Here is a 22,811-nt window from a genome sequence, read left to right as displayed (position 1 = left end):
CTTATTTTGGCTATGGCAATTCAAGAACTAATTAAGGAACTTGGTCATTTGTCTCCATCCTGAGGTTACCTGTTTATCATTGTCCATCCCACCCCCAGTTAGAAATCACTCATTATATAGTCAAAGAAATCCAAGTACCTTATGAGGGTCATTTCCAGTCCTAAAATCCTATGGTCTTTTAAAATTCTTAAACATTATATAGATTCTTTAAAAGAAAAAAATCCAGATTTTGTACCTATATTCACATTTGGTACTAAATGTTGATTATCCTTACAGTTTTGTTAAGTTGATTAACAAATGAGCAAGGACTATAAATTTCAACTAATAAAATATATCCTAGCCATAGTTTTGTGGAGAATATGTAAACAACCTTATATTCATAATGATATTTGTTAAAAATTAAAAGGTTCGCCCTAGCCAGTTTGTCTGAGTGGATAGAACATCAGCCTGCAGACTGAAAGGTCCCCGGTTCAATTCCGGTCAAAGGCACATGCCCAGGTTGCGGGCTCGATCCCCAGTAGGGGGCATGCAGGAGGCAGCCAATCAATGATTCTCTCTCATCACTGATGTTTCTATCTCTCTCTCCCTCTCTGAAATCAATAAAAATATATATTTTTTAAAAAGGTTCAACTCATATTAGTAGACTAGAGGCCCGGTGCACAAAAATTTGTGCACTCGGGGGGGGGGGTGTCCCTCAGCCCGGCCTGTGCCCTCTCACAGTCTGGGACCCCTCGGGAGATAACGACCTGCTGGCTTAGGCCTGCTCCCGGGTGGCAGAGGGCAGGCCTAATCCCTAGGTGCAGCCCCTAGTCGGGCTCAGAGCAGGGCCGATTGGGGAGTTGGGACGCTGCCCCCTATCATACACAGAGCAGGGCAGATTGGGAGGTTGCGATGCCACCCTCAGTCACGCTCAGGGTAGGGCCGATTGGGGGGTTGGGGCACCGGCCCCTGTCACACTCAAGGCAGGGTCGATGGGGAGGTTGCGGCGCCACCCCCTGTCACACACAGAGCAGGGCGGATCAGGGGGTTGGGGCGCTGCCCCCTGTCACACACAGAGCAGGGCAGATCAGGGGGTTGGGGAGCTCCCCCCTGTCACGCACAGAGCAGGGCAGATCAGGGGGTTGGGGCGCCGCCCTCTATCACCCACAGAGCAGGGCCGATCAGGGGGTTGGGGCACCACCACTGTCACACTCAGGGCAGGGCCGATGGGGAGGTTATGGCTCTACCCCATCACACACAGAGCAAGGCCCGTAGGGTGGGGGGGTTGGGGCGCTGCACCCTGTCACACACAGAGCCTCAGGGCTATCGGGGGGTTGGGTAGCTCCCCCCTATCAGGCACAGAGCAGGGCCGATCAGGGGGTTGGGGCGCTTTCCCGTGTCAGGAACAGAGCAGGGCCTATAGGGAGGTTGTGGCCCCGCCCCCTGTCACACACAGACCCGCAGGGCGATCAGGGGGTTTGGGCGCTGCCCCCTGTCATGCTGATCCAGGTGCCGGGAGGCCTCTCAGCTCCGCTGATCCTGGTGCTGGGAGGCATATTACCCTTTTACTATTTAGAATAGAGGCCTGGTGCATGGGTGGGGGCTGGCTGGTTTTCCCTGAAGGGTGTCCTGGATCAGGGTGGGGGTCCCCACTGGGGTGCCTGGCCAGCCTGGATGAGGGGATGATGGCTGTTTGCAGCTGGTCACACACCCTTCAGGGTGGGGGTCCCCACTGGGGTGCCTGGCCAGTCTGGGTGAGGGGCTGAGGGCTGTTTTCAGGCTGGGACTGAAGCTCCCAACCTCTCCTTTTTTCTTTTTCCTTTTTTTATTCTGGGCCAGCTTTAGCTCTGAGGCTTGGCTCCAGCTCTGAGGCCTCAGCTGCTGAAAGTAGGTATCTGGTTTGTTTAGGTTCTATAATCGAAACTCTGTATCAACTCCAGCTCTGAGATCCCGGCTAGCTGAAAGCAGGTTTCTGGGGTTTTGTTTAGCTTCTATATTTGTTACAATGTTCAAACTGCAGGCTCAGAGGCTGGCAAGGCAGGCGGGGAACGTTGGAGTCCTCCGTCACTGAAGCAAGCAAGCCTCATCTTCAGTTTAAGCTGCCTGGCTGCCGGCTGCCATCTTGGCTGGCAGTTAATTTGCATATAGCCCTGATTAGCCAATGGGAAGGGTAGCGGTCGTATGCCAATTACCATGTTTCTCTTTTATTAGATAGGATATCTCATCATTTCAATAACATTTCTCCGTTTATTTGAATATTTAAGTTGTCAAATGTTGCACTTTGGCAACATGAATAGATTTCAGCAATATTAGCACAGATCAGTGGGAGTAAAAACTGGTGAATTTGTACCTTTAGGAATAGGGATTAGGATAGTCACAAGTGCTATTGACAATGAGGTGTAGGGTAGGATGGAGGTCAATTTGAGAAACTCCAGTTCAGGAAATGCTGGTGAACTTCGAGAGGAGATTAATTTACAACAAAAATAATAGTTATCTAAGCTGGAATTCTTTGGGAAAATGGAAATATGACAATATTTAGTACTCGCCCCCTCCCAATGAACTGATATTCCTTGTGCAAGGGAAAGGGAATAACAATAATAAAATCATCATTAGTGAGAATATTAAAAATCTAGCCCCTGATGTGTTAATATAACACATTTTTTCAGGTAAGCTTATTTCTCATATATGTTCAGTGCATCATGGTTCTGAGTGCAGAGCTAACTTTTATTCCCATTAGTAGTAGTAGTACTTCTTAGCTTAGGGTTTCAGGTTCAACTATTGGCGTGCATGTGCACACACCCACATATCCCTTTTTACTTGGTTTCTGAGTTAATTCTTGTTTATTATTTTACTGTTTCAAACTCTTAAAGAAGCATTATTTTTTAACCCTGCACTCATATGCACACATAAACAGACACTCTGATGATATTTTTCACTTTTGAAAAATGAAAAGTAGATTGTTGAAAATATTAGAGACCATTCTTTTAGAATAATCTATAATCTCCTCTTTGCTCCATTATTAGTTTTTGCCAAGATTAAAATTGTTTGCTATTGACCACATCATGCCAACAGTATCATTTTCTTGGGATCATAGAATGTTAAAGCCAGCAGAACCCAAGAGATAATTTTCCTTAGTCCTAAGATTCCATTCAGTAACTCCTTGCAAATACTATTTGATTAAATTTGTTCAAAGTATAGATTTGATTAAAGAGGGAAATTATACTGCAGCCACTTTCTCATTAAGAATGCAAAGGTAAGTCTATGTAAAATCCCACTTTTTCAATCAGTGTTAATTTTCTAAAAGAACTCATGGTGTTAATAATTTAGTGCTGTGCTTACAAGCTTCAAATCTATTGATTTTAATTGGAGTCCTGCATCTAGAAGGAAGATGGGCAGTGAAGAAAATCAATTTTGTTTCAATCCAATGCATTTTAATAAGTGAGCTAAAGATTCACCATAACATTATCTGTGATAGTTCGATATTTGCTATTAGGGGTCTCTGCTTTAGATTCTCTACAAAGGTATTTATTTCTGAAAGTACTGGAATGACATCCTTTAATGACATCCTCCAGTATGGATAGCATAAAATCAAGCTGTCAGTGTCCATCATGTTAAAGTGCCCTATGTGGATTTGATTAAATAATGACCTGAATAAATTAGGATACCTGTTTTCTAATTTATATATTAGTAGAATCTTTGTCTTCCTTTCATTGTATGACCTTGCCCCCTTTCCAAATTAATATTTTATACTTAGAACTTGTTATCAATCCCAGGTCATATTTATGTAACTTCCTGTCTAGTCAGAAATAATCCCTTTAATTTTAACATGAATGCTTATGGTTAAACCTGATCCCTGATTGAATTGTGGATTTCTATATGTGTTTAGCCCAACTAAATTGAAATGTAAAGCAGAGTGATACACAGACTGTGGCTCTTTGAGGCCTCTAATCTTTGCATTCGAGTATGAAATCATACTGGGCTCTACCACACAAAGAAGAGTCCTGTGGCTCTGGTTAATAATGATTGCAGGTGTGCTTTCAAAATCAGATTTGCATATAGCACCGATATGCATCCTTGTGTTTATGGTTACTACCAACTCTCTTTTGGGTGTAGCTCCATATTATTTCAAGACCTGTTGTTCTCTGCACATGAAAGAGCTGGAGAATATTATGCTAGGTTAAATAAGCCAGTCAGAGAATGACAGGTACCATATGATTTCACTTATATGTAGAATCTAATGAACAATATAAACTAACAAACCAAATAGAAATAGACTCAGATACAGAGAACAGATTGACAGCTGTCAAAGGGGAGGAGTGATAGGGGTTGGTGAAAAAGATGAAGTGATTACGACAAAAAAAAAAAAAAAACTCATAGAGAGACAACAGTATGATGGTTACCAGAGGAAAAGGGGAATGGAGGGAGGTAAAAGAGGTTAAAGGAGGGATAAATGATAATGGAAGGAGACTTGACTTGGGGTGGTGAACACACCATATAATATATAGAAAATGTATTATAGATTTGTACACCTGAAACCTATATAATTTTATTAATGTCACCCCAATAATTTTAATTTAAAAAGAGCTCTTCAAACCAGAGGAAAAAATATTTTAGAATATAATAGAAGTAATCCTGTTATTTGCAGATTTTTAATATTTCCTACAACTTTTGTGATATCATACTATGTTAGTACAGTTTTGGTAATATTATACTTAAAATCCTTTTTTTCTTAAAATATTAATGTTTATTGCATGTAATATTATATTTAAGATCATTTTTCTTGAATAATTGGTGTTTATTGTGTGTAATATTATTATATTTAAAATCGTTTTTCTTGAGATATTAAAAAAGAGCTCTTCAGTAGAAAGAAAGAAAATCTCAAAGTTGTCACTTTGGAAAGTTTTTGTTATGTCAATCACACATGAGAAAGGGTATTGACTTAGAATTTCATACCTATTTTAATATCCTTTGGTTTATTGAATGTAATCTCCCTTGCACCAAAAGTCAGAAATCAAATAATAAATGAAAGGACAACCTCATGTCAATGACTTCATCTGAGGAAGGCCTCCAGGTAAACACCCAGCATATATCCAACCCACAGTATACAAAGTACTATGCTGGGTCCTGTAGTGCTCAGGGTAGGTGGTGCTTAGTAAGAGAGAGCCCCATCCTTAATGAGCTTACTCATTAGAAAATAGAAAAAAACATGGAAAGGTCATGGCAATTAAATAGAATTCAAGGATAATAAAATGTGTACTGTAATAGAAGTTAAAGCAAAGGGCTATGGGAGGGCAGAAGAAGAAGCAATTGACTCTGTTTTGGTGATCAGCTTCCCCTTCGGAGTTGGAGAGGTATTTTTTTAAATACTATTTGTAATACCTTAAACAATAAATAAACTAATTAATTAATTAATTAATTGAAAAATAGGGATGAAGAATTTTCAGAGATGGAGGAGAGATAGAGTTATTGTCGATGGAGAAAATTGCATGACCCAAAGGCTCAAAAGTAAAAAAGTAGAATTGTTCTCCAGTGGAACATTGCATTTAAGTTTGAATGACTAACTACTACTCACTGAAGCCTTGGGTTGGATATATGGTTAAGACATCCCTGAAATTTCCCCTTTGGGCACTTAATTGTTGGATGTTGTGCTTCTGTATATGGTCAGATATAAACCAGGTTACTTTCTGAATGCTACTTTACTTTCTTTATGAATTTACAATTGAAGGAGAAGGAGACTAATAGAAGCTTAGGCTCTGTATAAGCTAAACTCTGGCTCCCCTTGACTTCCTTGCAGCAGCCATTCATATAATGGAACATGGCCAGTATGGGGCGGGGGGGAGGTCATTTTGGACAGTACTCATTCTGATGCTCTTTTTCCATCCTTGGTTTCTGAGCCTGCTTCACTATAGTATCAGAGAATTGGAACTTGAGTGCAGTCAACTAGTGATTCTGAATTTCTTACTTGAACAATGAGGTAGTATGTACTTTTTAATTTGAACCATTGTATTCCACTATGGAATTGGCCTTGTGGTCAATGCCAGTTCATCCCTCACCTTAATGATTGCTTCAGAAATAGAATTGGCAATTGCTAGTGATACAAGCAGGGGAGCAAAGGATCTTGGTTTCTAATACTTAACAAATTCACAGTGCGAGAATAGTAGGTCATTTAGACTAGAGATCATTGATACCACCTCTCTCCCTCATCATACTGATGGTGAAGTTGACATTTAATCACTGATTTCTTCTACTTTCTGGGATAAGCAAAATTAAGCATATTTTGCCTGACTTCACTCTTCTTTTTACCTCCGTAATACATATGAGAAACTAGGCCTCCATTTTCGTTTGGAATGGTTGTAAGGTCATAGAGAAATAAGTTAAATGATGCAATGGAATTTGCATCCAGCATTTATTGTGATGATAGCCCTGACTTTTGGTTTATTGAGAGAAGAATGTGGTTGTTTACAGGATGTTTCCTTCCCCTTCCCCATGGATATAATTAAAGGTTTAGTCAAAAAGACAAAATTAGGAGGAGAACCAAGATGGCGGCATAGGTTAACGCCGGAGTTTGCTGCTTTGAACAACTACTTCAAAAGTGAAACTAAAACACGGAACGGACATCACCCAGAACCACAGGAACGCTGGCTGAGTGGAAGTCCTACAACTAGGAGGAAAGAGAAACGCATACGGACACTCAGAGGAGGCGCAGGGCTGAAGTCAAATTCTGAGGTGCGGAGTGCGCGGAGCGGGCTGGCGGCAGAGGGCGCGGTTGTTGTTTTCAATCGGGAGGGAGTCGCAGACTCTGAGCACCAGATCCGGGCAAGTCTTTAGGGACCCAGACTCAAACGGGAGAAGCGGGACTGTCTGGCTTCGGTCAGAGCGAGTGCAGCTTTCTCTCCCAGCTTTGCAGCGGGTGCTGGGACTCAGAGAGGCAGAGCCCCTGGGGACAGGACTGAGAGCCGCCATAACTGCTCTCTCCGGCCCACCCTGTTGATCCTGTGCGACCCGCCCCGCCCAAGCCCTGCATAGAGGCATTTGCCGGATAGCCTCAGGCAAAGGCTAGATTAGCACCTCCCTAGAGGACAGAAGTTCTCTCACCTCTGACACAGCTGATTCTCATAGCCACTTGGCCTGGAGGTCAAACCCTCCCTGGAATTAGCTACAACAATCAAGGCTTAACTATAAGACTGTGAACAAAGACCACTAGGGGGTGCACCAAGGAAGCATAACAAAATGTGGAGACAAAGAAACAGGACAAAATTGTCAATGGAAGAAATAGAGTTCAGAACCACACTTTTAAGGTCTCTCAAGAACTGTTTAGAAGCTGCCGATAAACTTAATGAGATCTACACGAAAACTAATAAGACCCTCGATCTTATATTGGGGAACCAACTAGAAATTAAGCACACACGGACTGAAATAACGAATATTATACAGACGCCCGACAGCAGACCAGAGGAGCGCAAGAATCAAGTCAATGATTTGAAATGCGAGGAAGCAAAAAACATCCAACCGGAAAAGCAAAATGAAAAAAGAATCCAAAAATGCGAGGATAGTGTAAGGAGCCTCTGGGACAGCTTCAAGCGTACCAACATCAGAATTATAGGGGTGCCAGAAGATGAGAGAGAGCAAGATATTGAAAACCTATTTGAAGAAATAATGACAGAAAACTTCCCCCACCTGGTGAAAGAAATGGACTTACAGGTCCAAGAAGCGCGGAGAACCCCAAACAAAAGGAATCCAAAGAGGACCACACCAAGACACATCATAATTAAAATGCCAAGAGCAAAAGATAAAGAGAGAATCTTAAAAACAGCAAGAGAAAGAAACTCAGTTACCTACAAGGGAATACCCATACGACTGTCAGCTGATTTCTCAACAGAAACTTTGCAGGCCAGAAGGGAGTGGCAAGAAATATTCAAAGTGATGAATACCAAGAACCTACAACCAAGATTACTTTATCCAGCAAAGCTATCATTCAGAATTGAAGGTCAGATAAAGAGCTTCACAGATAAGGAAAAGCTAAAGGAGTTCATCACCACCAAACCAGGATTATATGAAATGCTGAAAGGTATCCTTTAAGAAGAGGAAGAGGAAGAAAAAGGTAAAGATACAAATTATGAACAACAAATATGCATCTATCAACAAGTGAATCTAAGAATCAAGTGAATAAATAATCTGATGAACAGAATGAACTGTTGATTATAATAGAATCAGGGACATAGAAAGGGAATGGACTGACTATTCTTGGGGGGGAAAGGGGTGTGGGAGATGTGGGAAGAGACGGATAAAAATCGTGCACCTATGGATGAGGACAGTGGGTGGGGAGTGAGGGCAGAGGGTGGGGCGGGAACTGGGAGGAGGGGAGTTATCGGGGGGAAAAAAAAAAGGGAACAAATGTAATAATCTGAACAATAAAGATTTAATTTAAAAAAAAAGAAAAAAAAAGACAAAATTAGTTATTTCCTTTAAGAGGTCTTAGATACAAAGATAATTTACATGGCTAAATAAAATAATCTGACATTTCTACTTTCAATTAAAATAACAGGAATTTAAAGATCTATCTGGGAAATGGAGCTAATGAAAGTGCTGCCTATTATGACGTGGTTTCTTGCTTGAGGATTTCTAAGGTGGAGGCTTTTATGGTTAATTTTCTTATTATCCTGCCTGTATTTCATTTTCTGTAGAAAAATGTAGTATGTGTAAAATGATAATAGAATCAAAAAAATGTTCCATTCTTCTTTACTGGATTATAAATTGAACTATTTTACAAAAATATATAAAGAAATGCATTCTTCACATCCCAGAATGTGTCCCACTTACTTCATTGCCCCCCCACCCCCCCCCCCCCATCTGATCTGAGCTTGGGTAAACAGAAGAATCCAAGTTAGGAGACAGAGGAAGTACTTCTCTTATCCTGAGTAGGAGGATTTAATATGAAGAATATTACCAATTATTCTTTTGTTCTTAAGGATGTAGACTCAAAATAATGAATCAGGAGAAACTCCTCAAAATGCTCTTATTCATACAGCTATGTCAAAATCTTTGTAATAAATTTAATGATGTTATCCTTTACTAAAACATTTGCATTCTAAGTACTTTTGCTAATGTGCATTTAAAAATAGGAATAATAAAGAGATGAAAAAGTACTTATAAATTTAATTTTATTTCTGCCTTAAAAACACATTTTTTTGTTGCTATGCACAATACTGCTGAAAGTTTACACTTCCTTAAGAGTAGAAAATAATACTGTGTGAGACTTTTGAATTTATGCTTTACTATGAAGACCAGAGCTATCTTGATGCTGCCTCATCCATCGCAAAACTGTCTTTTAAGTGAGTGAATAAAGACAGGAACTCAACTGTGAGTTGATAAAACTATCTGATTACCAGAAGGAAACGTGAGGCTGTTGTAACTACATTTCATTGCATATACATAAAATGAGACAATTTGACTTCTACTTTATGTTTCAAAAGCAAGATATAATAACCTTTGAGAGATATTTAAAAATGTGAGTATGCCATGAAATAAGTAAATAAGATATTTATTTTATTGTGCTTAGATAAATATTTTGAGCTCTCATGAACACGGAAATACAAAAAACAAACAAACAAAAAAAAAACTTGACAACTTAAAGAAAGTTGATTACAAGCCAAATTCTTCATATTTAATTTTGAAACATGTACAGACTTACTTGATTTTTATCTTAAGTTTTATTTTATTATATGCAAAATATAGTGAGGCTACATATTTTATTTCAGAAATATATGAATCACAGAGGTCTCTTAAGAATCCATAAAATTTTATCACATACTTGTAATATGAACATGAGGTTGTATAAAGTAGAGAATTACTCTTCTAATATCACATTTTTCAAAAGTTTAGAAAAACTAATGAGTTTTTTCATGTTTCTCATTAAAAAAAATCTGAGTATTCACTTGGTCCTTTGAACAATTCTTTGCTTATATAAAACCTGCTACATAAATATTTTATTCTTGTAAAATTTGACCAATTTGAGGGTCTTTTTTTAAGAACAGAACTGAAAATCTTAGTGTTAAGGGTTACTGAAGTCTACAGCAAATCACTGGTGAAGCTGGAATTGGAGCTATTGGCTTCTGGACATTGGATCCTAAAGGAATTATGGTGTGGAATACCATCCCTTCCTTGCCTCCCATACTCTAAAAGTTAGCCCATTCCAGACTAATTATTGACATGGAAAAAAATGGACCGAGTACAGTAACCTTGACAAAAAGTCAAGATACCATATAGCTGACTTCTCTGTAAGACTGTAATATGAAATATTTGGTAATTGTGCATATAAACAAGGACCAACCAATCACATAGTGGTTCAATAATTGTAAGTAATGGTATCATTCAAAGAATAGGAAAAGTCCTTTTCTACATTTTTCAAAATTTTATGTTTCAAATTTTTAAATTCTTGAGATGTAGGGCTATTTCTAAGTAGACATTTGAGCAGTCGTTGATTTGTTTATGATAGAAAATAATTTTGGTTTTATAGAAAAAGAATATCATTTAAGTTACAAATTAACCCAAGCTATAGTGATTCCTTAAAAGTAAGAAATCCTAGGTTCAAGATTGAGCTTTGCCACTAATGAACCACTTTAGAACCTTGAACAATTTATAAACCTCTCTAGGCTACAGGTCTTACTTTTTTTCACTATAAAAATAAATTTTGTATCATGTTTGCTAAGTACCTGTTTATCTCAAAGAGTCTATAATTCTTTTAATTCCAGGATTTATTTTTCCCTCCATTACCTTTCCCTATTTCTACCATTATTTTGACATAAATAGCTTTAAATTTCATAGTTTCCACTTGGTAGTATAAGCCTAGGACACAGCAGGCACACAATAAATGCTTTTTGTTGGTAGTGGTGATAAGGAATTGGATCAAATGACCTAAATTTCCTTCTAACTCTAAAAGCCAGGGACTGTTATAGTTCTATCCAGGGAGAACTCAGTTGTGCTTGGATCATATAAAATACTTTAAAAAGTTATTATCCTGCAATCTTGAATACAAGCAGTGCTGAGAGGTATATGTCTGTTGATTTTAACCTTTGTTTTTCTTCTGGCAGTATCTTGATTAGGAAGCACTCAACAGACTTATAAGGCAGTGTTCATAGGGCAATTGAACAATCTTAACATAGGTAATCATAATAGAACTAATTGAATTTGAGGCTCATGGCATCACTAGAGAATGACTTTTATCTATATGCATTCTACTTGTTAGATGGCAGGTAATAATATAGACATGGAAGTAATCCAGAAAAGTATTTTCTCTCTATCTTGCAAGAACTAATCTGAGTAATTTAAATACTATGTAGTTAACTGGGTGTCTCAAGGTTTTAGTACATTGTTAGGATAAGGTTTTTAATTGCTCTCCATGATTGTCAGGGCATCCTGAGTTCATTGCAGGTTATCCCTGTTGTTACCTCTTGAGAATTAAAATAGATAAGAGGTCTTCCTTTCTAAGGTTTGATGTCATTAGCACATTTTTTGCTCATTATTTCCTGTATACCCCTCCTCATCAGTGAGTCACTGGTAGGCCTTTACACATAATCAGTCTTTGTAAAAATGCAGACAGTGCCTTATAGCCAAGAACATTCATAGAATGGGTTTTATCAAGGTAGGAAGGCTATAGGAAAATGTAGTTTGAGGTCAGCCTTGCTCAGCTTGGTTCATAGTTCTGCAAGGTTCTTTGGAATACCTGAGGTCAACTCTTTCTGGTCAAATCCTCTGAGAAATCTACCCCTCTTCCCTAAATCTATTATGTTTTCACTCTCAGCTCCAGACTAGAAGTCTAGCTAAACTACCTCAGATTCAAAGAAACTAGATTTGTTACATTTTGTTCTTGCCATCCTTTGGCTCTCCGGATCTCCATTCTGCTTAGAACCCCAGGGAGAATTCTAACTCTGTCTACGTTTTCTTGTTTCTCCTGATTGCCTATTCTTAATGCCTCCTGATGGGGTTCAGGACAGGCTACCTCAAAGTATGGAACCATGGCATATTGGATATTTTAAACTGAAGGAGTTTGAGAAAATGACAGAAGAAGAAAGGTTACTTTGACTTATTCTCCCACACCACCCTCCCCACATGCTCCCTGCTCTTCTTCCTGAAACTGGTCTTAAGGCCCTCTGTGAGAGGTACTCTCCCTATACCAGGAGGAAAGAAGCATCCATATCTCCAAAGACAGGTGGACACCAGGAAGAATCTGAACTAAGAGGTCTTGCTAAGTTTCCCTCAGTTTATGACACTTAGCTCACATCTTTCTACAACTTTCCAGTCTTCATCAAACCTAGCAAAAACACACAGGTTTAACCATTTCTTGAGTCTTTATTTCCTTATGGAGGCTCTGGTGTCATGTAAAACTTATATTAAATAGATTTATATACTTTTCTTCTGTTCATCTGTCTTTGTCAGTTTAATGTTCAGATCCAACCAGGGAAACTGATAGGGTTGAGGAGACCTTTTTTTTTTTTTTTTTTCCTCCCTTACATCACTCTCCACAGTTTGTACCCATTTTTTACTACCTGACTAGAACTAAACTTTTACTCTTTGTCAATGTTGACTGTTAACTCAAAACTATCATCCGTTAAATCTTAACACGTTAAGCGGCCCCCCTGTTTTGTCTTCTGGACGGAAAGTATAGTGTCAGTCACTGGAGACTGACAGGGCGTTTAACGTGTTAAGCTATTATGCTGGGTTTAAAAAAAAAATGTTCAAGAGTCCTTGCTGGCTTGGCTCAGTGGATAGAGCATCAGCCTGTGGACTGAAGGGTCCTGGGATCAATTCCAGTCAAGGGCACATGCCCAGGTTGCGGGCTCCATCCTCAGTGGGGGGGCATGCAGGAGGCAGCCGATCAATGATTCTCTCTCATCATTGATGTTTCTATCTCTCTCTCCCTCTCCCTTCCTCTCTGAAATCAGTTAATCTTTTTTTAAAGTTCAAGAGTACATATACAAAATGTAGAGAACACATTGTATATGTTTTGGTAAATTATTGTTTCTTGTTTTATTTGAGGGTGATTTTAGAAATGTGTCCATATAAGAAGTATTGAAGACCTAATTTTTAAAATATAGGTACATATATGTAAATATTAAAGTGTTCTTGGTTTTATTTTAATTTCCAAGTTGTCCTCTTAGCATTCAAAGTTAGAAGAGAGCCACAGGCTTGCCAGGGAAAAAATAGTGGTAATGAGTCCCATATAATCAAGGATACAAATTCAAGATCTGTCTGCTTACTGGTTCCCAAATGCTAATCTTAAAACTGGGGCTAAAATGAATATTTGGAAAATAGTTTGGAGTACTTTTTAAAAACATACTGATTGCTGGGCCCAATTTCAGAGATTCTGAATCAGTAGTTTTGGAATGAGACCAAGGTATCTGCATTTTAAAAGTTGTATTGGTGATTCTCACGTGCAGCCAGGACTGGAGGGCACTTAGAGAACCTTCAAAAGTTCTCCCACCCGCTGATTCTGTGTTTTAAGTATGCAAGTGGTCTTCTTTCATCTGCCCCTGACTTTACACAGGAGACAAACAGAATGATCATCTTATGTTTTTCCCTTTTGGACTTCCGAAGAGCATTTCCATGCTAAAAGGTTATTGTTATCATTGTTGTTTTGTTAATAATAATGATACCTCTGCTTCAGACTTAAATTTGTAACTGTACTTATAGCTGAAGAGATCAATTTAAAGCAAAGGAAAGATAAAGACAGTCAAAGAATAATAATGTTCTGAGGTGGATATGTGAGATTTTTATTTTGACAGACCTGTTTTTGCAATAAATCGGCTACCACTCATTGTAAATCAGTACGACGTTAATTAGCCGTTTTTCCTATTTGCTGCTGCAGAACTTACAGCTCCTTCCTGAGCTACAGCTTTGAGAAGGTAATGCAAATACAGATATAATAGTAAACTGCAATCTTGCAGTAGCAATAGAAAGATTTGGAAATTTTAATAGTCTTAAAAGAATATTTGATTTGAGTGGGAAGGAAGCTGACTTGACTTTCTTAGAGGTTCTGAAGAAGAGTAGTGTGAACAAGATTGGACAGATCAAGAAACCATCAACAAAACAACAAGAAAGCCCACTGTATGAGAGAACATATTTGCCAATGTTATCTCCAATAATGGTTGAATCCAAAATTTTGAATCCAAAATTTATAGGGAACTCATAACAATTTAACAAAAGGAAGATAAACAGTCCAAAAAAAAAGGGCAAAGGACCTAGATAGACACCTCTTTAAATACCTTTTGAAAGAGGATATACAGAAGGCCCAGAAACATATGAAAACATGCTCAAAGTCACTAATCATCTGAGAGATGCAAATCAAAACAACAATGAGGTATCATCTCACACCTGTCAGAATGGCTACCATTAACAAATCAACAAACAACAGGTGAGGATATGGAGAAAAAGGAACCTTCTTGCACTGCTGGTGGGAATGCAGATTGGTGCAGCCACTGTGGAAAACAGTACAGTGTTTCCTCAAAAAAAATAAAAATGGAACTTCCATTTGACCCAATAATCCCACTTCTAGGACTGTATCCCAAGAAAACAGAAACACCAATCAGAAAGGATATATGCACCCCTATGTTTATAGCAGCACAATTTACAATAGCTAAGATTTGGAAACAATCTAAATGCCCATCAGCAGATGAGTAGATTAGAAGAAAGTGGTATATCTACACAGTGGCGTACTATGCTGCTCTAAAAAAGAAGGAATTCTTACCATTTGCAACAGCATGGATGGAACTGGAGAGCATTATGCTAAACCAGTTAGAGAAAGATAAATATCACATGATCTCACTCATTTGTGGAATATAATGAACAACATAAACTGATGAACAAAAATAGAACCAGAGACATAGAAGCATTGAACAGACTGTCCAACCTATGAGGGAAAGTGGGAGGTGAGGGGGTCAGAGATCAACCAAAGGGCTTATATGTATGCATATGAGCATAACCAGTGGACACAGACAGTGGGGGCAGAGGCGGTGAGGGCATGTGCTGGGGGGGTGTGGCTGGGGAGAGGTCAATGGGGAAAAGGGGAGACTTGTGTAATACTTTAAACAATAAAGAATTTAAAAATAATAAATCATTAAGTATGCGTCCCCAGTAATAATTTTTAAAAAAAGGATTGGACTAAGCTTCTATATATAGGTGGTTTTTAAATTGCATTGCTTAGGATGTTTATCATTTATTTACTCGACTTTTGCCCTTGCATCAAAAAGAGAAAGGAATCTATCTTAATGTTAAGACTTAGGATACTTTGGTTTAAGAATCTGGTGAGATGCTGAAGGGAGATTAGAATTTAGGTATTACCTACCCAAAATTCAGGAATTGGCAAATAGAGCAGAAATCTCTATCATCAGATAGTCAAGTAGGTGAGGTTATACTACTAGTGAAAACCTGTTTTCATTATTTCCTTTACTCTGTATGAGAAGTTTTAGTCTCCAAATAAAAAGTTGAAAGTACAAATATTGTATAAATGATGGATTTTTTCTTCAAGTTGGTATTTCTTGATTTAAAATCTTAAAGTATATTGACTAGTTTTAGGATTCACTTCAGAGCTTCTTTAAAATGCACAGTGTGACTTGATTTTTAAATCTTTGTTTTACACACGTTCAGGAACCCATTTATTATAGAAAGCAAGAATAGCTGTGTTCTCCCTGGGGTTGGTGTTTCAGTCAAATTCTTTTAAAACATGAACTAGAAAGATTAGAATTATCAACATATTTAAAATGGCCATTTTACCCAAAGCAATATACAGATTTAATGCAATCCCCATCAAAATCCCAATGTCATATTTTAAAGAAATAGAACAATAAATAATCAGATATGTATGGAACCACAAAAGACCCCAAATAGCCAAAGCAAACCTGAGAAAAAAGAATGAAGCTGGAGGTATCACACTACCTGACTTCAAATTATACTAGAGCTATAATAACCAAAACAGTATGGTATTGGCACAGAAACAGACACACAGATCAATGGAACAGCATAGAGAGCCCAGCTATAAAACCACATGTATATGGACAGATAATTTTCGACTAAGGAGCCGGAAACACACAATGGAGTAAAGATAATCTCTTCAATAAATGGTGCTGAGAAAACTGGAAAGTCGCATGCAAACAAATGAAATTGGACTACAGTTTGTCCCCATGTACAAAAGTTAATTCAGAATGGACCAAAGATCTAAGTATAAGACCCTAAAAAATAAGTTGCATAAAAGAAGATATAGGTACCAAATTTAATGGTCCCTAGTTGTAGAGAATATTTTATGAACTTGACCCCAAAGGCAAGGGAAGTAAAGGCAAAAATAAATGAATGGGGCTATATCAAACTAAGAAGCTTCTGCACTGCAAAAGAAATGATAACAAAACAAAGGTGGCTCCAACAAAAGTTTAATTTCCAAAATATATAAAGAACTCATAAAACTCAACACCAAACAACCCAATCAAACAGTGGGCAGAGGACCTGAAAATACACCTCTCCCAAGAAGACATGTGAACAGCCAACACATATATGACAAGATGTTCAACCTCATTAGCAGTTAGGTAAATGCAAATCAAAACTACAATGAGATGTTACATCACACCTATTATAGTGACCATTATCAACAAGACAAGCAATAACAAGTGTTGGGGAGGTTGTGGGAAAAGGGAACCCTTATTCACTGCTGGTGGGAATGTAAACTGGTACAACCACTATAGAAAGCAGTCTGGCAATTCCTCAAAAAATTAAGAATAGAGATACCATATGGCCCAGAAACCCCTCTCCTGGGTATGTAAATCATGTATTCGAACATGTATCCATGTTCACTGTAGCATTATTCACAGTGGCCAGGACATGGAAACAACCAAAGTGTCCTGTGGTAGAGAACTGGATAAAAAATATGTGTTACATATACACAATGGAATACTACTCAACCATAAGAAAGGATGAAATAGCACCATTTGCAACAACATGGGTGGACCTTGAGAACATTATGTTAAGTGAAATAAATCAGACAGAAAAAGCTAAGAGCCATATGACTTCACTCATATGTGTGATATAAAACTGAAACTTATGAACACAAACAGCAGAGTGCTGGTTGGCAGAGGGAAGTGGGTGGGGAGAAAGGAGTCCTAATATGAGGTGACAGGAGAAGATTTGACTTTGGGTGATGGGCACATGGTGCAATATACAGATTTTATAACATAGAAACCCACACCTAAAACCTATATGATCATATTAACCAATGTCACCCCAATAAATTTAATTTTAAAACTATAAATAAAGAAATAAGATTAGGATTTAATACAACATTTTTTGTTACGTAGAGCATAAAATATTCTCTACAACCAAGGTTAATCTACTTCCTAGTTGACAGTGTATCAGAAAGTACATACTATGTATTTTTTAATCATGGCATATTTCCAATTTTTAGATTTGTTTTATAGTTATGTCAGAAATTCTGAAAGCTTTTTTCCCTTATCTTTTCCCAAATCTACTGAATTTAGGAAGTAATAGGGTGGTGAACCTGTCACCAAGCTGTTTGACAAAGCTTTTGTTTTGTTTTGTTTTGTTTTTGCCACAAGGTACTGGAAAGACAAGAACCATCACCAAAAGTAGGAAGAGAGGTACCTTTGGTTTAGCTACTATGTAATAGTAATCACAATGAAGCACAATGTCTTGGTAAGAAAGAGAATACCAATGACATCAATAATGAGTAGCTTGCAACATCAAAGAGACTACTACATGGAAAGTGCAGCTTTTAGAAATGGAAAATATCCAACCCAGGAAAATGTGGAAGTTTATAAAATAAGCAGGTCATGTGCAAACTGTATTTAAGCAGGTTGGAAAAAAGAAAAGTTGGTGAAAAAAATTTTAAGGCAATTATAAGTTTTCAAATTACTCAAAATTAGTTTACTGGAGTGCTAGTGGATCTATTTGGTCATAATGGTGCAGAGAACTTGATGAGAGAAAAAAGTAAACTTTAACGATCACTTTGTCCAATTAAAGAAGACATAAGGGAACATGCTAACTCTATAATTTTCTCCTCAAATTGATGACTTGATGGTAAAGTTGTAAATGAACAGATGATCTGGATCCAACTGTCAAATTAAATATAGATAGCTACCAGAACTAGCTAATATTCTCCTATATTTGAAGGATCTAAAGGTAAAGTTTTAGGTACAGAGTAGTAAATCACTTAAATGTAAATTAATAACATGCCTTTTGGGGAGGTTTGTAGATCTTGTGTTCCACTTGATTAGAAGTATGTACAGTATTAAGCAATATGAGTTTAAGTAGGCATATAAAGGTTGTCTTCTAGGCATAAAATTTTAATTAAGAGTTGTAGATGATAAGATAAAGGATAATATTGAACCAGGAAAGGACAGTGGTTTATAAATCTAAGTCATGCCTATACATTTATTAAAATATATGCTTGACTATAAATTTTATGTGGACTTACTCTGGATTGCCACTGTGAGATAAGTTGTGAAAGTTCAACATATTACCATTTCCTTATGAGCACTAGCAATTATGATGATAAAGGGATAGAGTGTTATTTCAATCATTGATGAGAACAATGCATGTGGATAAGATCTCAAGTAAAGAAAAAAATGAAAGGAGGACCTATGTAATGCTTTCAACAATAAAGATTTAAAAAAAAAATGAGACTCATAGAATCTTGAGTCTTTTGTGTTCTGTGTTGTTTACATGGTGGTTTAGAAGTGTAGGTGGGGCTGATTGAGTTTTCCGAGTTGGAGAGGTAAAAGGAGAATTAAAAGGTAACATATTGGTAGTGGAATGTTAGAATTTTTAATGATTCACCTACCTATAACTTAGCTTAAGAGTTCTCTCAGTATTGCTATCATAACATTAATGTGCAACCTATCTATAGCCAGCTGCTTTACTCTAAAACATGTCTGGCCCTTTGGCAGGCTTCAGAGACAGCATTTGTTGTATAGGATTGTTTATGGTAGCAGGATCAAGGAAGCTCAGTGAATGTGTGTGATCCAGTAGAATATGGACTAGCCCACCATTTGGAGTTACTGTTGTTCTAACAAAGCACATGTGAAGAGTCAAGGGAATTTGTATGCTTTAAAAAAAATGTGTTAATGTCTTATATGATTTATTTTCCTTCATTTAAAAGAATTGATGCAAAACATTTGTGTTATTCCCTTTCTTTCTCTCCCTCCTCTTAGAATAATATAGCTGATCCAGAAGAACTGTTCACAAAATTAGAACGCATTGGAAAAGGCTCCTTTGGAGAAGTTTTCAAAGGAATTGATAACCGTACCCAGCAAGTGGTTGCTATTAAAATTATAGACCTTGAGGAAGCTGAAGATGAAATTGAAGACATTCAGCAAGAAATAACTGTTTTGAGTCAGTGTGACAGCTCATATGTAACAAAATACTATGGATCATATTTAAAGGTAATGTGTGTGCTGTATTATTTGTCATAATGTATTTTCATTATAAGTTTTTCTTTCTTTTTTTAAATTCTTTTTTTTTAAATGCAATGTCTTAAATTAGGATTTGGCAGTCTTTAACTTCCAGGCAGAATCCAGCCCCATTTATAGTGCCAAATAGAATTTGTATAGATCTAGCAGCTGTATCTTCAATGCATCCCAGTACTCAGCTGCATCATTTTCCCCACACCTGAACCTTTGGATTGATGGAGGAGCAGAAATGCAGCTGGTCCTTGAGACATATCCTTTGTTAAGAAAGAACTTTCCCCCAGTGCTTTCACACATTATTCTCAGTGGTCCGGTCTGTCTCAACTTCAGAATTTATAGAATATGTAAGTCTGTAACTTATTCCATTGAGGTTTGGTCGTTATTTATACACCTCTCTCTCCCTCCAGATTGTGAGCTCTGTGATGGAGGGAGATTAGCTCAACTAGTCTTGGTTTTTACATCACTTAGCACAGGGCATGGCACATCTCATGCAAGTGATAAATATTTGTTTAAATGAAATTAAAATGAATAATATCTGTTCCCTCCTACACCCGTCCAAAAAAATGGATTTTTAGTTTCTAGGATCGTGGAATTAGCAGACACCTAAAATTCCAGCAGATGGAGATGTTACTGCATAACAGAAAACTCTTTAGTTAGTAAATCCACAAGTTCCTGGGTTCCAGAGGTAGTTCAATTTGTGTCTATTGCATGTGAAGCATAAATACAAAAATAGCTTAGGTTAGAGTTTAAATTGTGTTAAAATTAAAATTTATTTTCCTAGTGTTGAAATTTTTCAATGGAAGGCACTATTAGTTAGATCTTTGCTTTTTAGGGTTTACATGGGGTGGGTGAGGGTTTGTTTTGTTCAATTTTTTTTCTTTATTTATTTCTAGGCCAAAAGGGGTATGTTTATAACTTCTCAAGCTGTTGACCTGCATAAAAATTAATGCTATATTTTTATGTTCTGCTGACCAAATAAGCCCTAGGATAACCTATCTAAAGATATAGAAATGCATCAACAATTTTCCTGCCTTTTTACAAAGTTTGATTTATTCGAATATTACAAGAATTAGATGAATGTGCAAAGAATGCATAGTAGAATGAATCATTAAATAGCCAAATAGTCACTATGTATTATACATTTTACTAGGTGCTAGCTATAAAAATGAACAACTCACCACTGCCATTAAGGAGCTCACCATCCCATATTGCACTAAAAAGGGGCCAATTTTGTTATTAAGTATGTACAAGGTACAAGGAGAGCACAAATAAGCAAGTAGTCACTTCTATCCTTTTTTTGGAGGGGAGGGTGAAGGCTTCAAGAAAGGCTTCCAAGAAAAGGTGTTTCTGCTGGCAATTTCTGTTCAATTTACTTCTTACAGTGAGCCATTACTCCATTTTACTATGTAAATAATTATATAAGAAGCTTATTTAGTGGTAATATTCTTTTTTAGTAATCCTAGGGACACTCAATCTCGTAGTTTTATGTCTCCCTTCTAATTCCCATAGCAGCCTTGGTTATAGACAGCCCCAAGAATTTGTTGTGTGTATGTGTGTGTTGTTATTGTCCTTGTTGTTTGTTCGTTCTGGCTTACTCTTCCTGGATTGAATCCTGCTAATTCCAGACCCTTCCTATTTTTAGGCATAGATAAGCTATTTTTGATAACTAACTTAAAATATTAAATAAGCCCTATTTAAAATGGGCTATTCTATATTATAATGAAAATGAGTACTGAAATGATATTGACTGTTTTATTGGTTGCTTATGGTCTTTGTTCATATTCAATATTCTCATGGAAAATGAATTGTAAGTCTTTTTGTATTATATATTCCCAATATTTCACCTTTTAAAAAATTTCCCTCATGTACCAGTCACCCAGTAAATACTTAATTTTTAAGCAAATAAAACTGATAGTTCTTATCCAAATCTTGACTGTAGAATGTTCTCACACCAGTTAGTGACATAAAACCATTATATAAGATGTCTTCTTCAAGGATTAAACAGAATTATTTTTTTTCTTTTATCCATCAGTAAGTAAAGTCCATGATGTTACTTTAAGAAAAATGTCATTTCATGATAAAATTGTTGAAGTTCACAGCTGGCTGATACTATTTGTATCCTGAATATATTTACCTTAAAGTAAATAAACATATATGTATTAACTCTATATAAATGTACACATATACACAAAAAAGAAATGTCTTATTATTTTATAACCTTTTCTAATATATTTCATTTAAATTATTTTTGTAAATCGACCAACTTGTTTATTTTCCATTTATATTAAAGCATAGTGTGACTCTGTGGGCTTGTATTTTTTAAGTAAAATCCTATCAAGTGTAACAGGGTTCTGTTTAATGAAGTCAGTGTAATTCAAGGCTGCATCCTTTAAATACCATCTGGGAACTGCATTATCAGTCAACTTAGGTTCTTATTGTGACCCATCCTTCCATTTCAGATGACATGGGGAATTTTGTGGGTCAAGTCAATTGAGTAGAGTAGGATATGTGGTTTACATATCCTACACAGGATATGTGAGTTTAAAGAATAGCTTTAAACTTCACATAACCAAGAAATCACTGTATGCTGAAGGAAAAGTTATTGCTTTCGAGAGAAAATTATATTCTCTTTGGAACTGTATGCAGTTGTAATGATTTTTTTTTTGAGACATGAAAAAATGTACTGGTGTTCATTTTGACTGAGCTCATTGTATAACTTCGTTTTTAAAAACAAGAGTAAAAACAAGACAAACACATCAGTATGACCACAGTATTTTCCTTTCATTTTAGTTCACTGCAGATTTTCTTGAGAAACAAAGTTAGTCTTTATAAAGTGTACTAAAATAAGCGAACCCTTCCTTTCTGATCTCATAATATTGGAAGAATATTTTATAATCTTTAAATATTTTTCTAGTTCAATGTAAATATTAAAATGAAGCTTACTCAGGCATTGAATAGAATTTGAATCATGCCTTTATTTGCTGTTCAAAAATGCCTTTAGATTTAGATTTATGTTTATGTTAAGGAAATATGCTCCCCTCCTGATACTATCACCAATATTTATTTTTTTAAAAAATTAATTGAATGATTTAAGTAAAATATTCCAGAATAGAGTCTGTACAATTTTGTAGTCGTCTCATTTTTCCTGAGACTTGTGTGTGCATAATGTACATAATTCCAGGGTTGGGTGAATGTTTCCAGAATATTCCTTAAAAATAATGTGAGTTTTCCTTTGTTATGTTCATTTCCTTTATATTGACTTTATTAGGGTGCCACTAGTTAACAAAGTTATACTGGTTTCAGGTGCACAATTCAACAACACATCATCTCTACATTGTATTGTGTGTTCACCACCCCAATTCAAGTCTC

At 36.9% G+C, this 22,811-nt stretch overlaps 1 protein-coding gene across 2 annotated transcripts in view; it reads left to right on the top strand.

Moving 5' to 3' along the window:
* The window catches only part of STK26 (serine/threonine kinase 26), a 61,029-nt gene that overhangs the window by 20,232 nt on the left and 17,986 nt on the right, over positions 1-22,811 (top strand). For both annotated transcript variants that reach the window (XM_059680232.1, XM_059680231.1), the window contains exon 3: positions 19,188-19,418. In XM_059680232.1, coding sequence (XP_059536215.1) covers positions 19,188-19,418 — 231 coding nt within the window. The remainder of the gene's footprint in view (positions 1-19,187; positions 19,419-22,811) is intronic.

The sequence above is a fragment of the Myotis daubentonii genome, chromosome X (genome assembly GCF_963259705.1).
Source record: "Myotis daubentonii chromosome X, mMyoDau2.1, whole genome shotgun sequence".
In the NCBI taxonomy this organism is placed as follows: domain Eukaryota; kingdom Metazoa; phylum Chordata; class Mammalia; order Chiroptera; family Vespertilionidae; genus Myotis; species Myotis daubentonii.
Note: the sequence above shows the minus strand (reverse complement) of the source record. Positions and strands in the feature narration are given on the sequence as shown.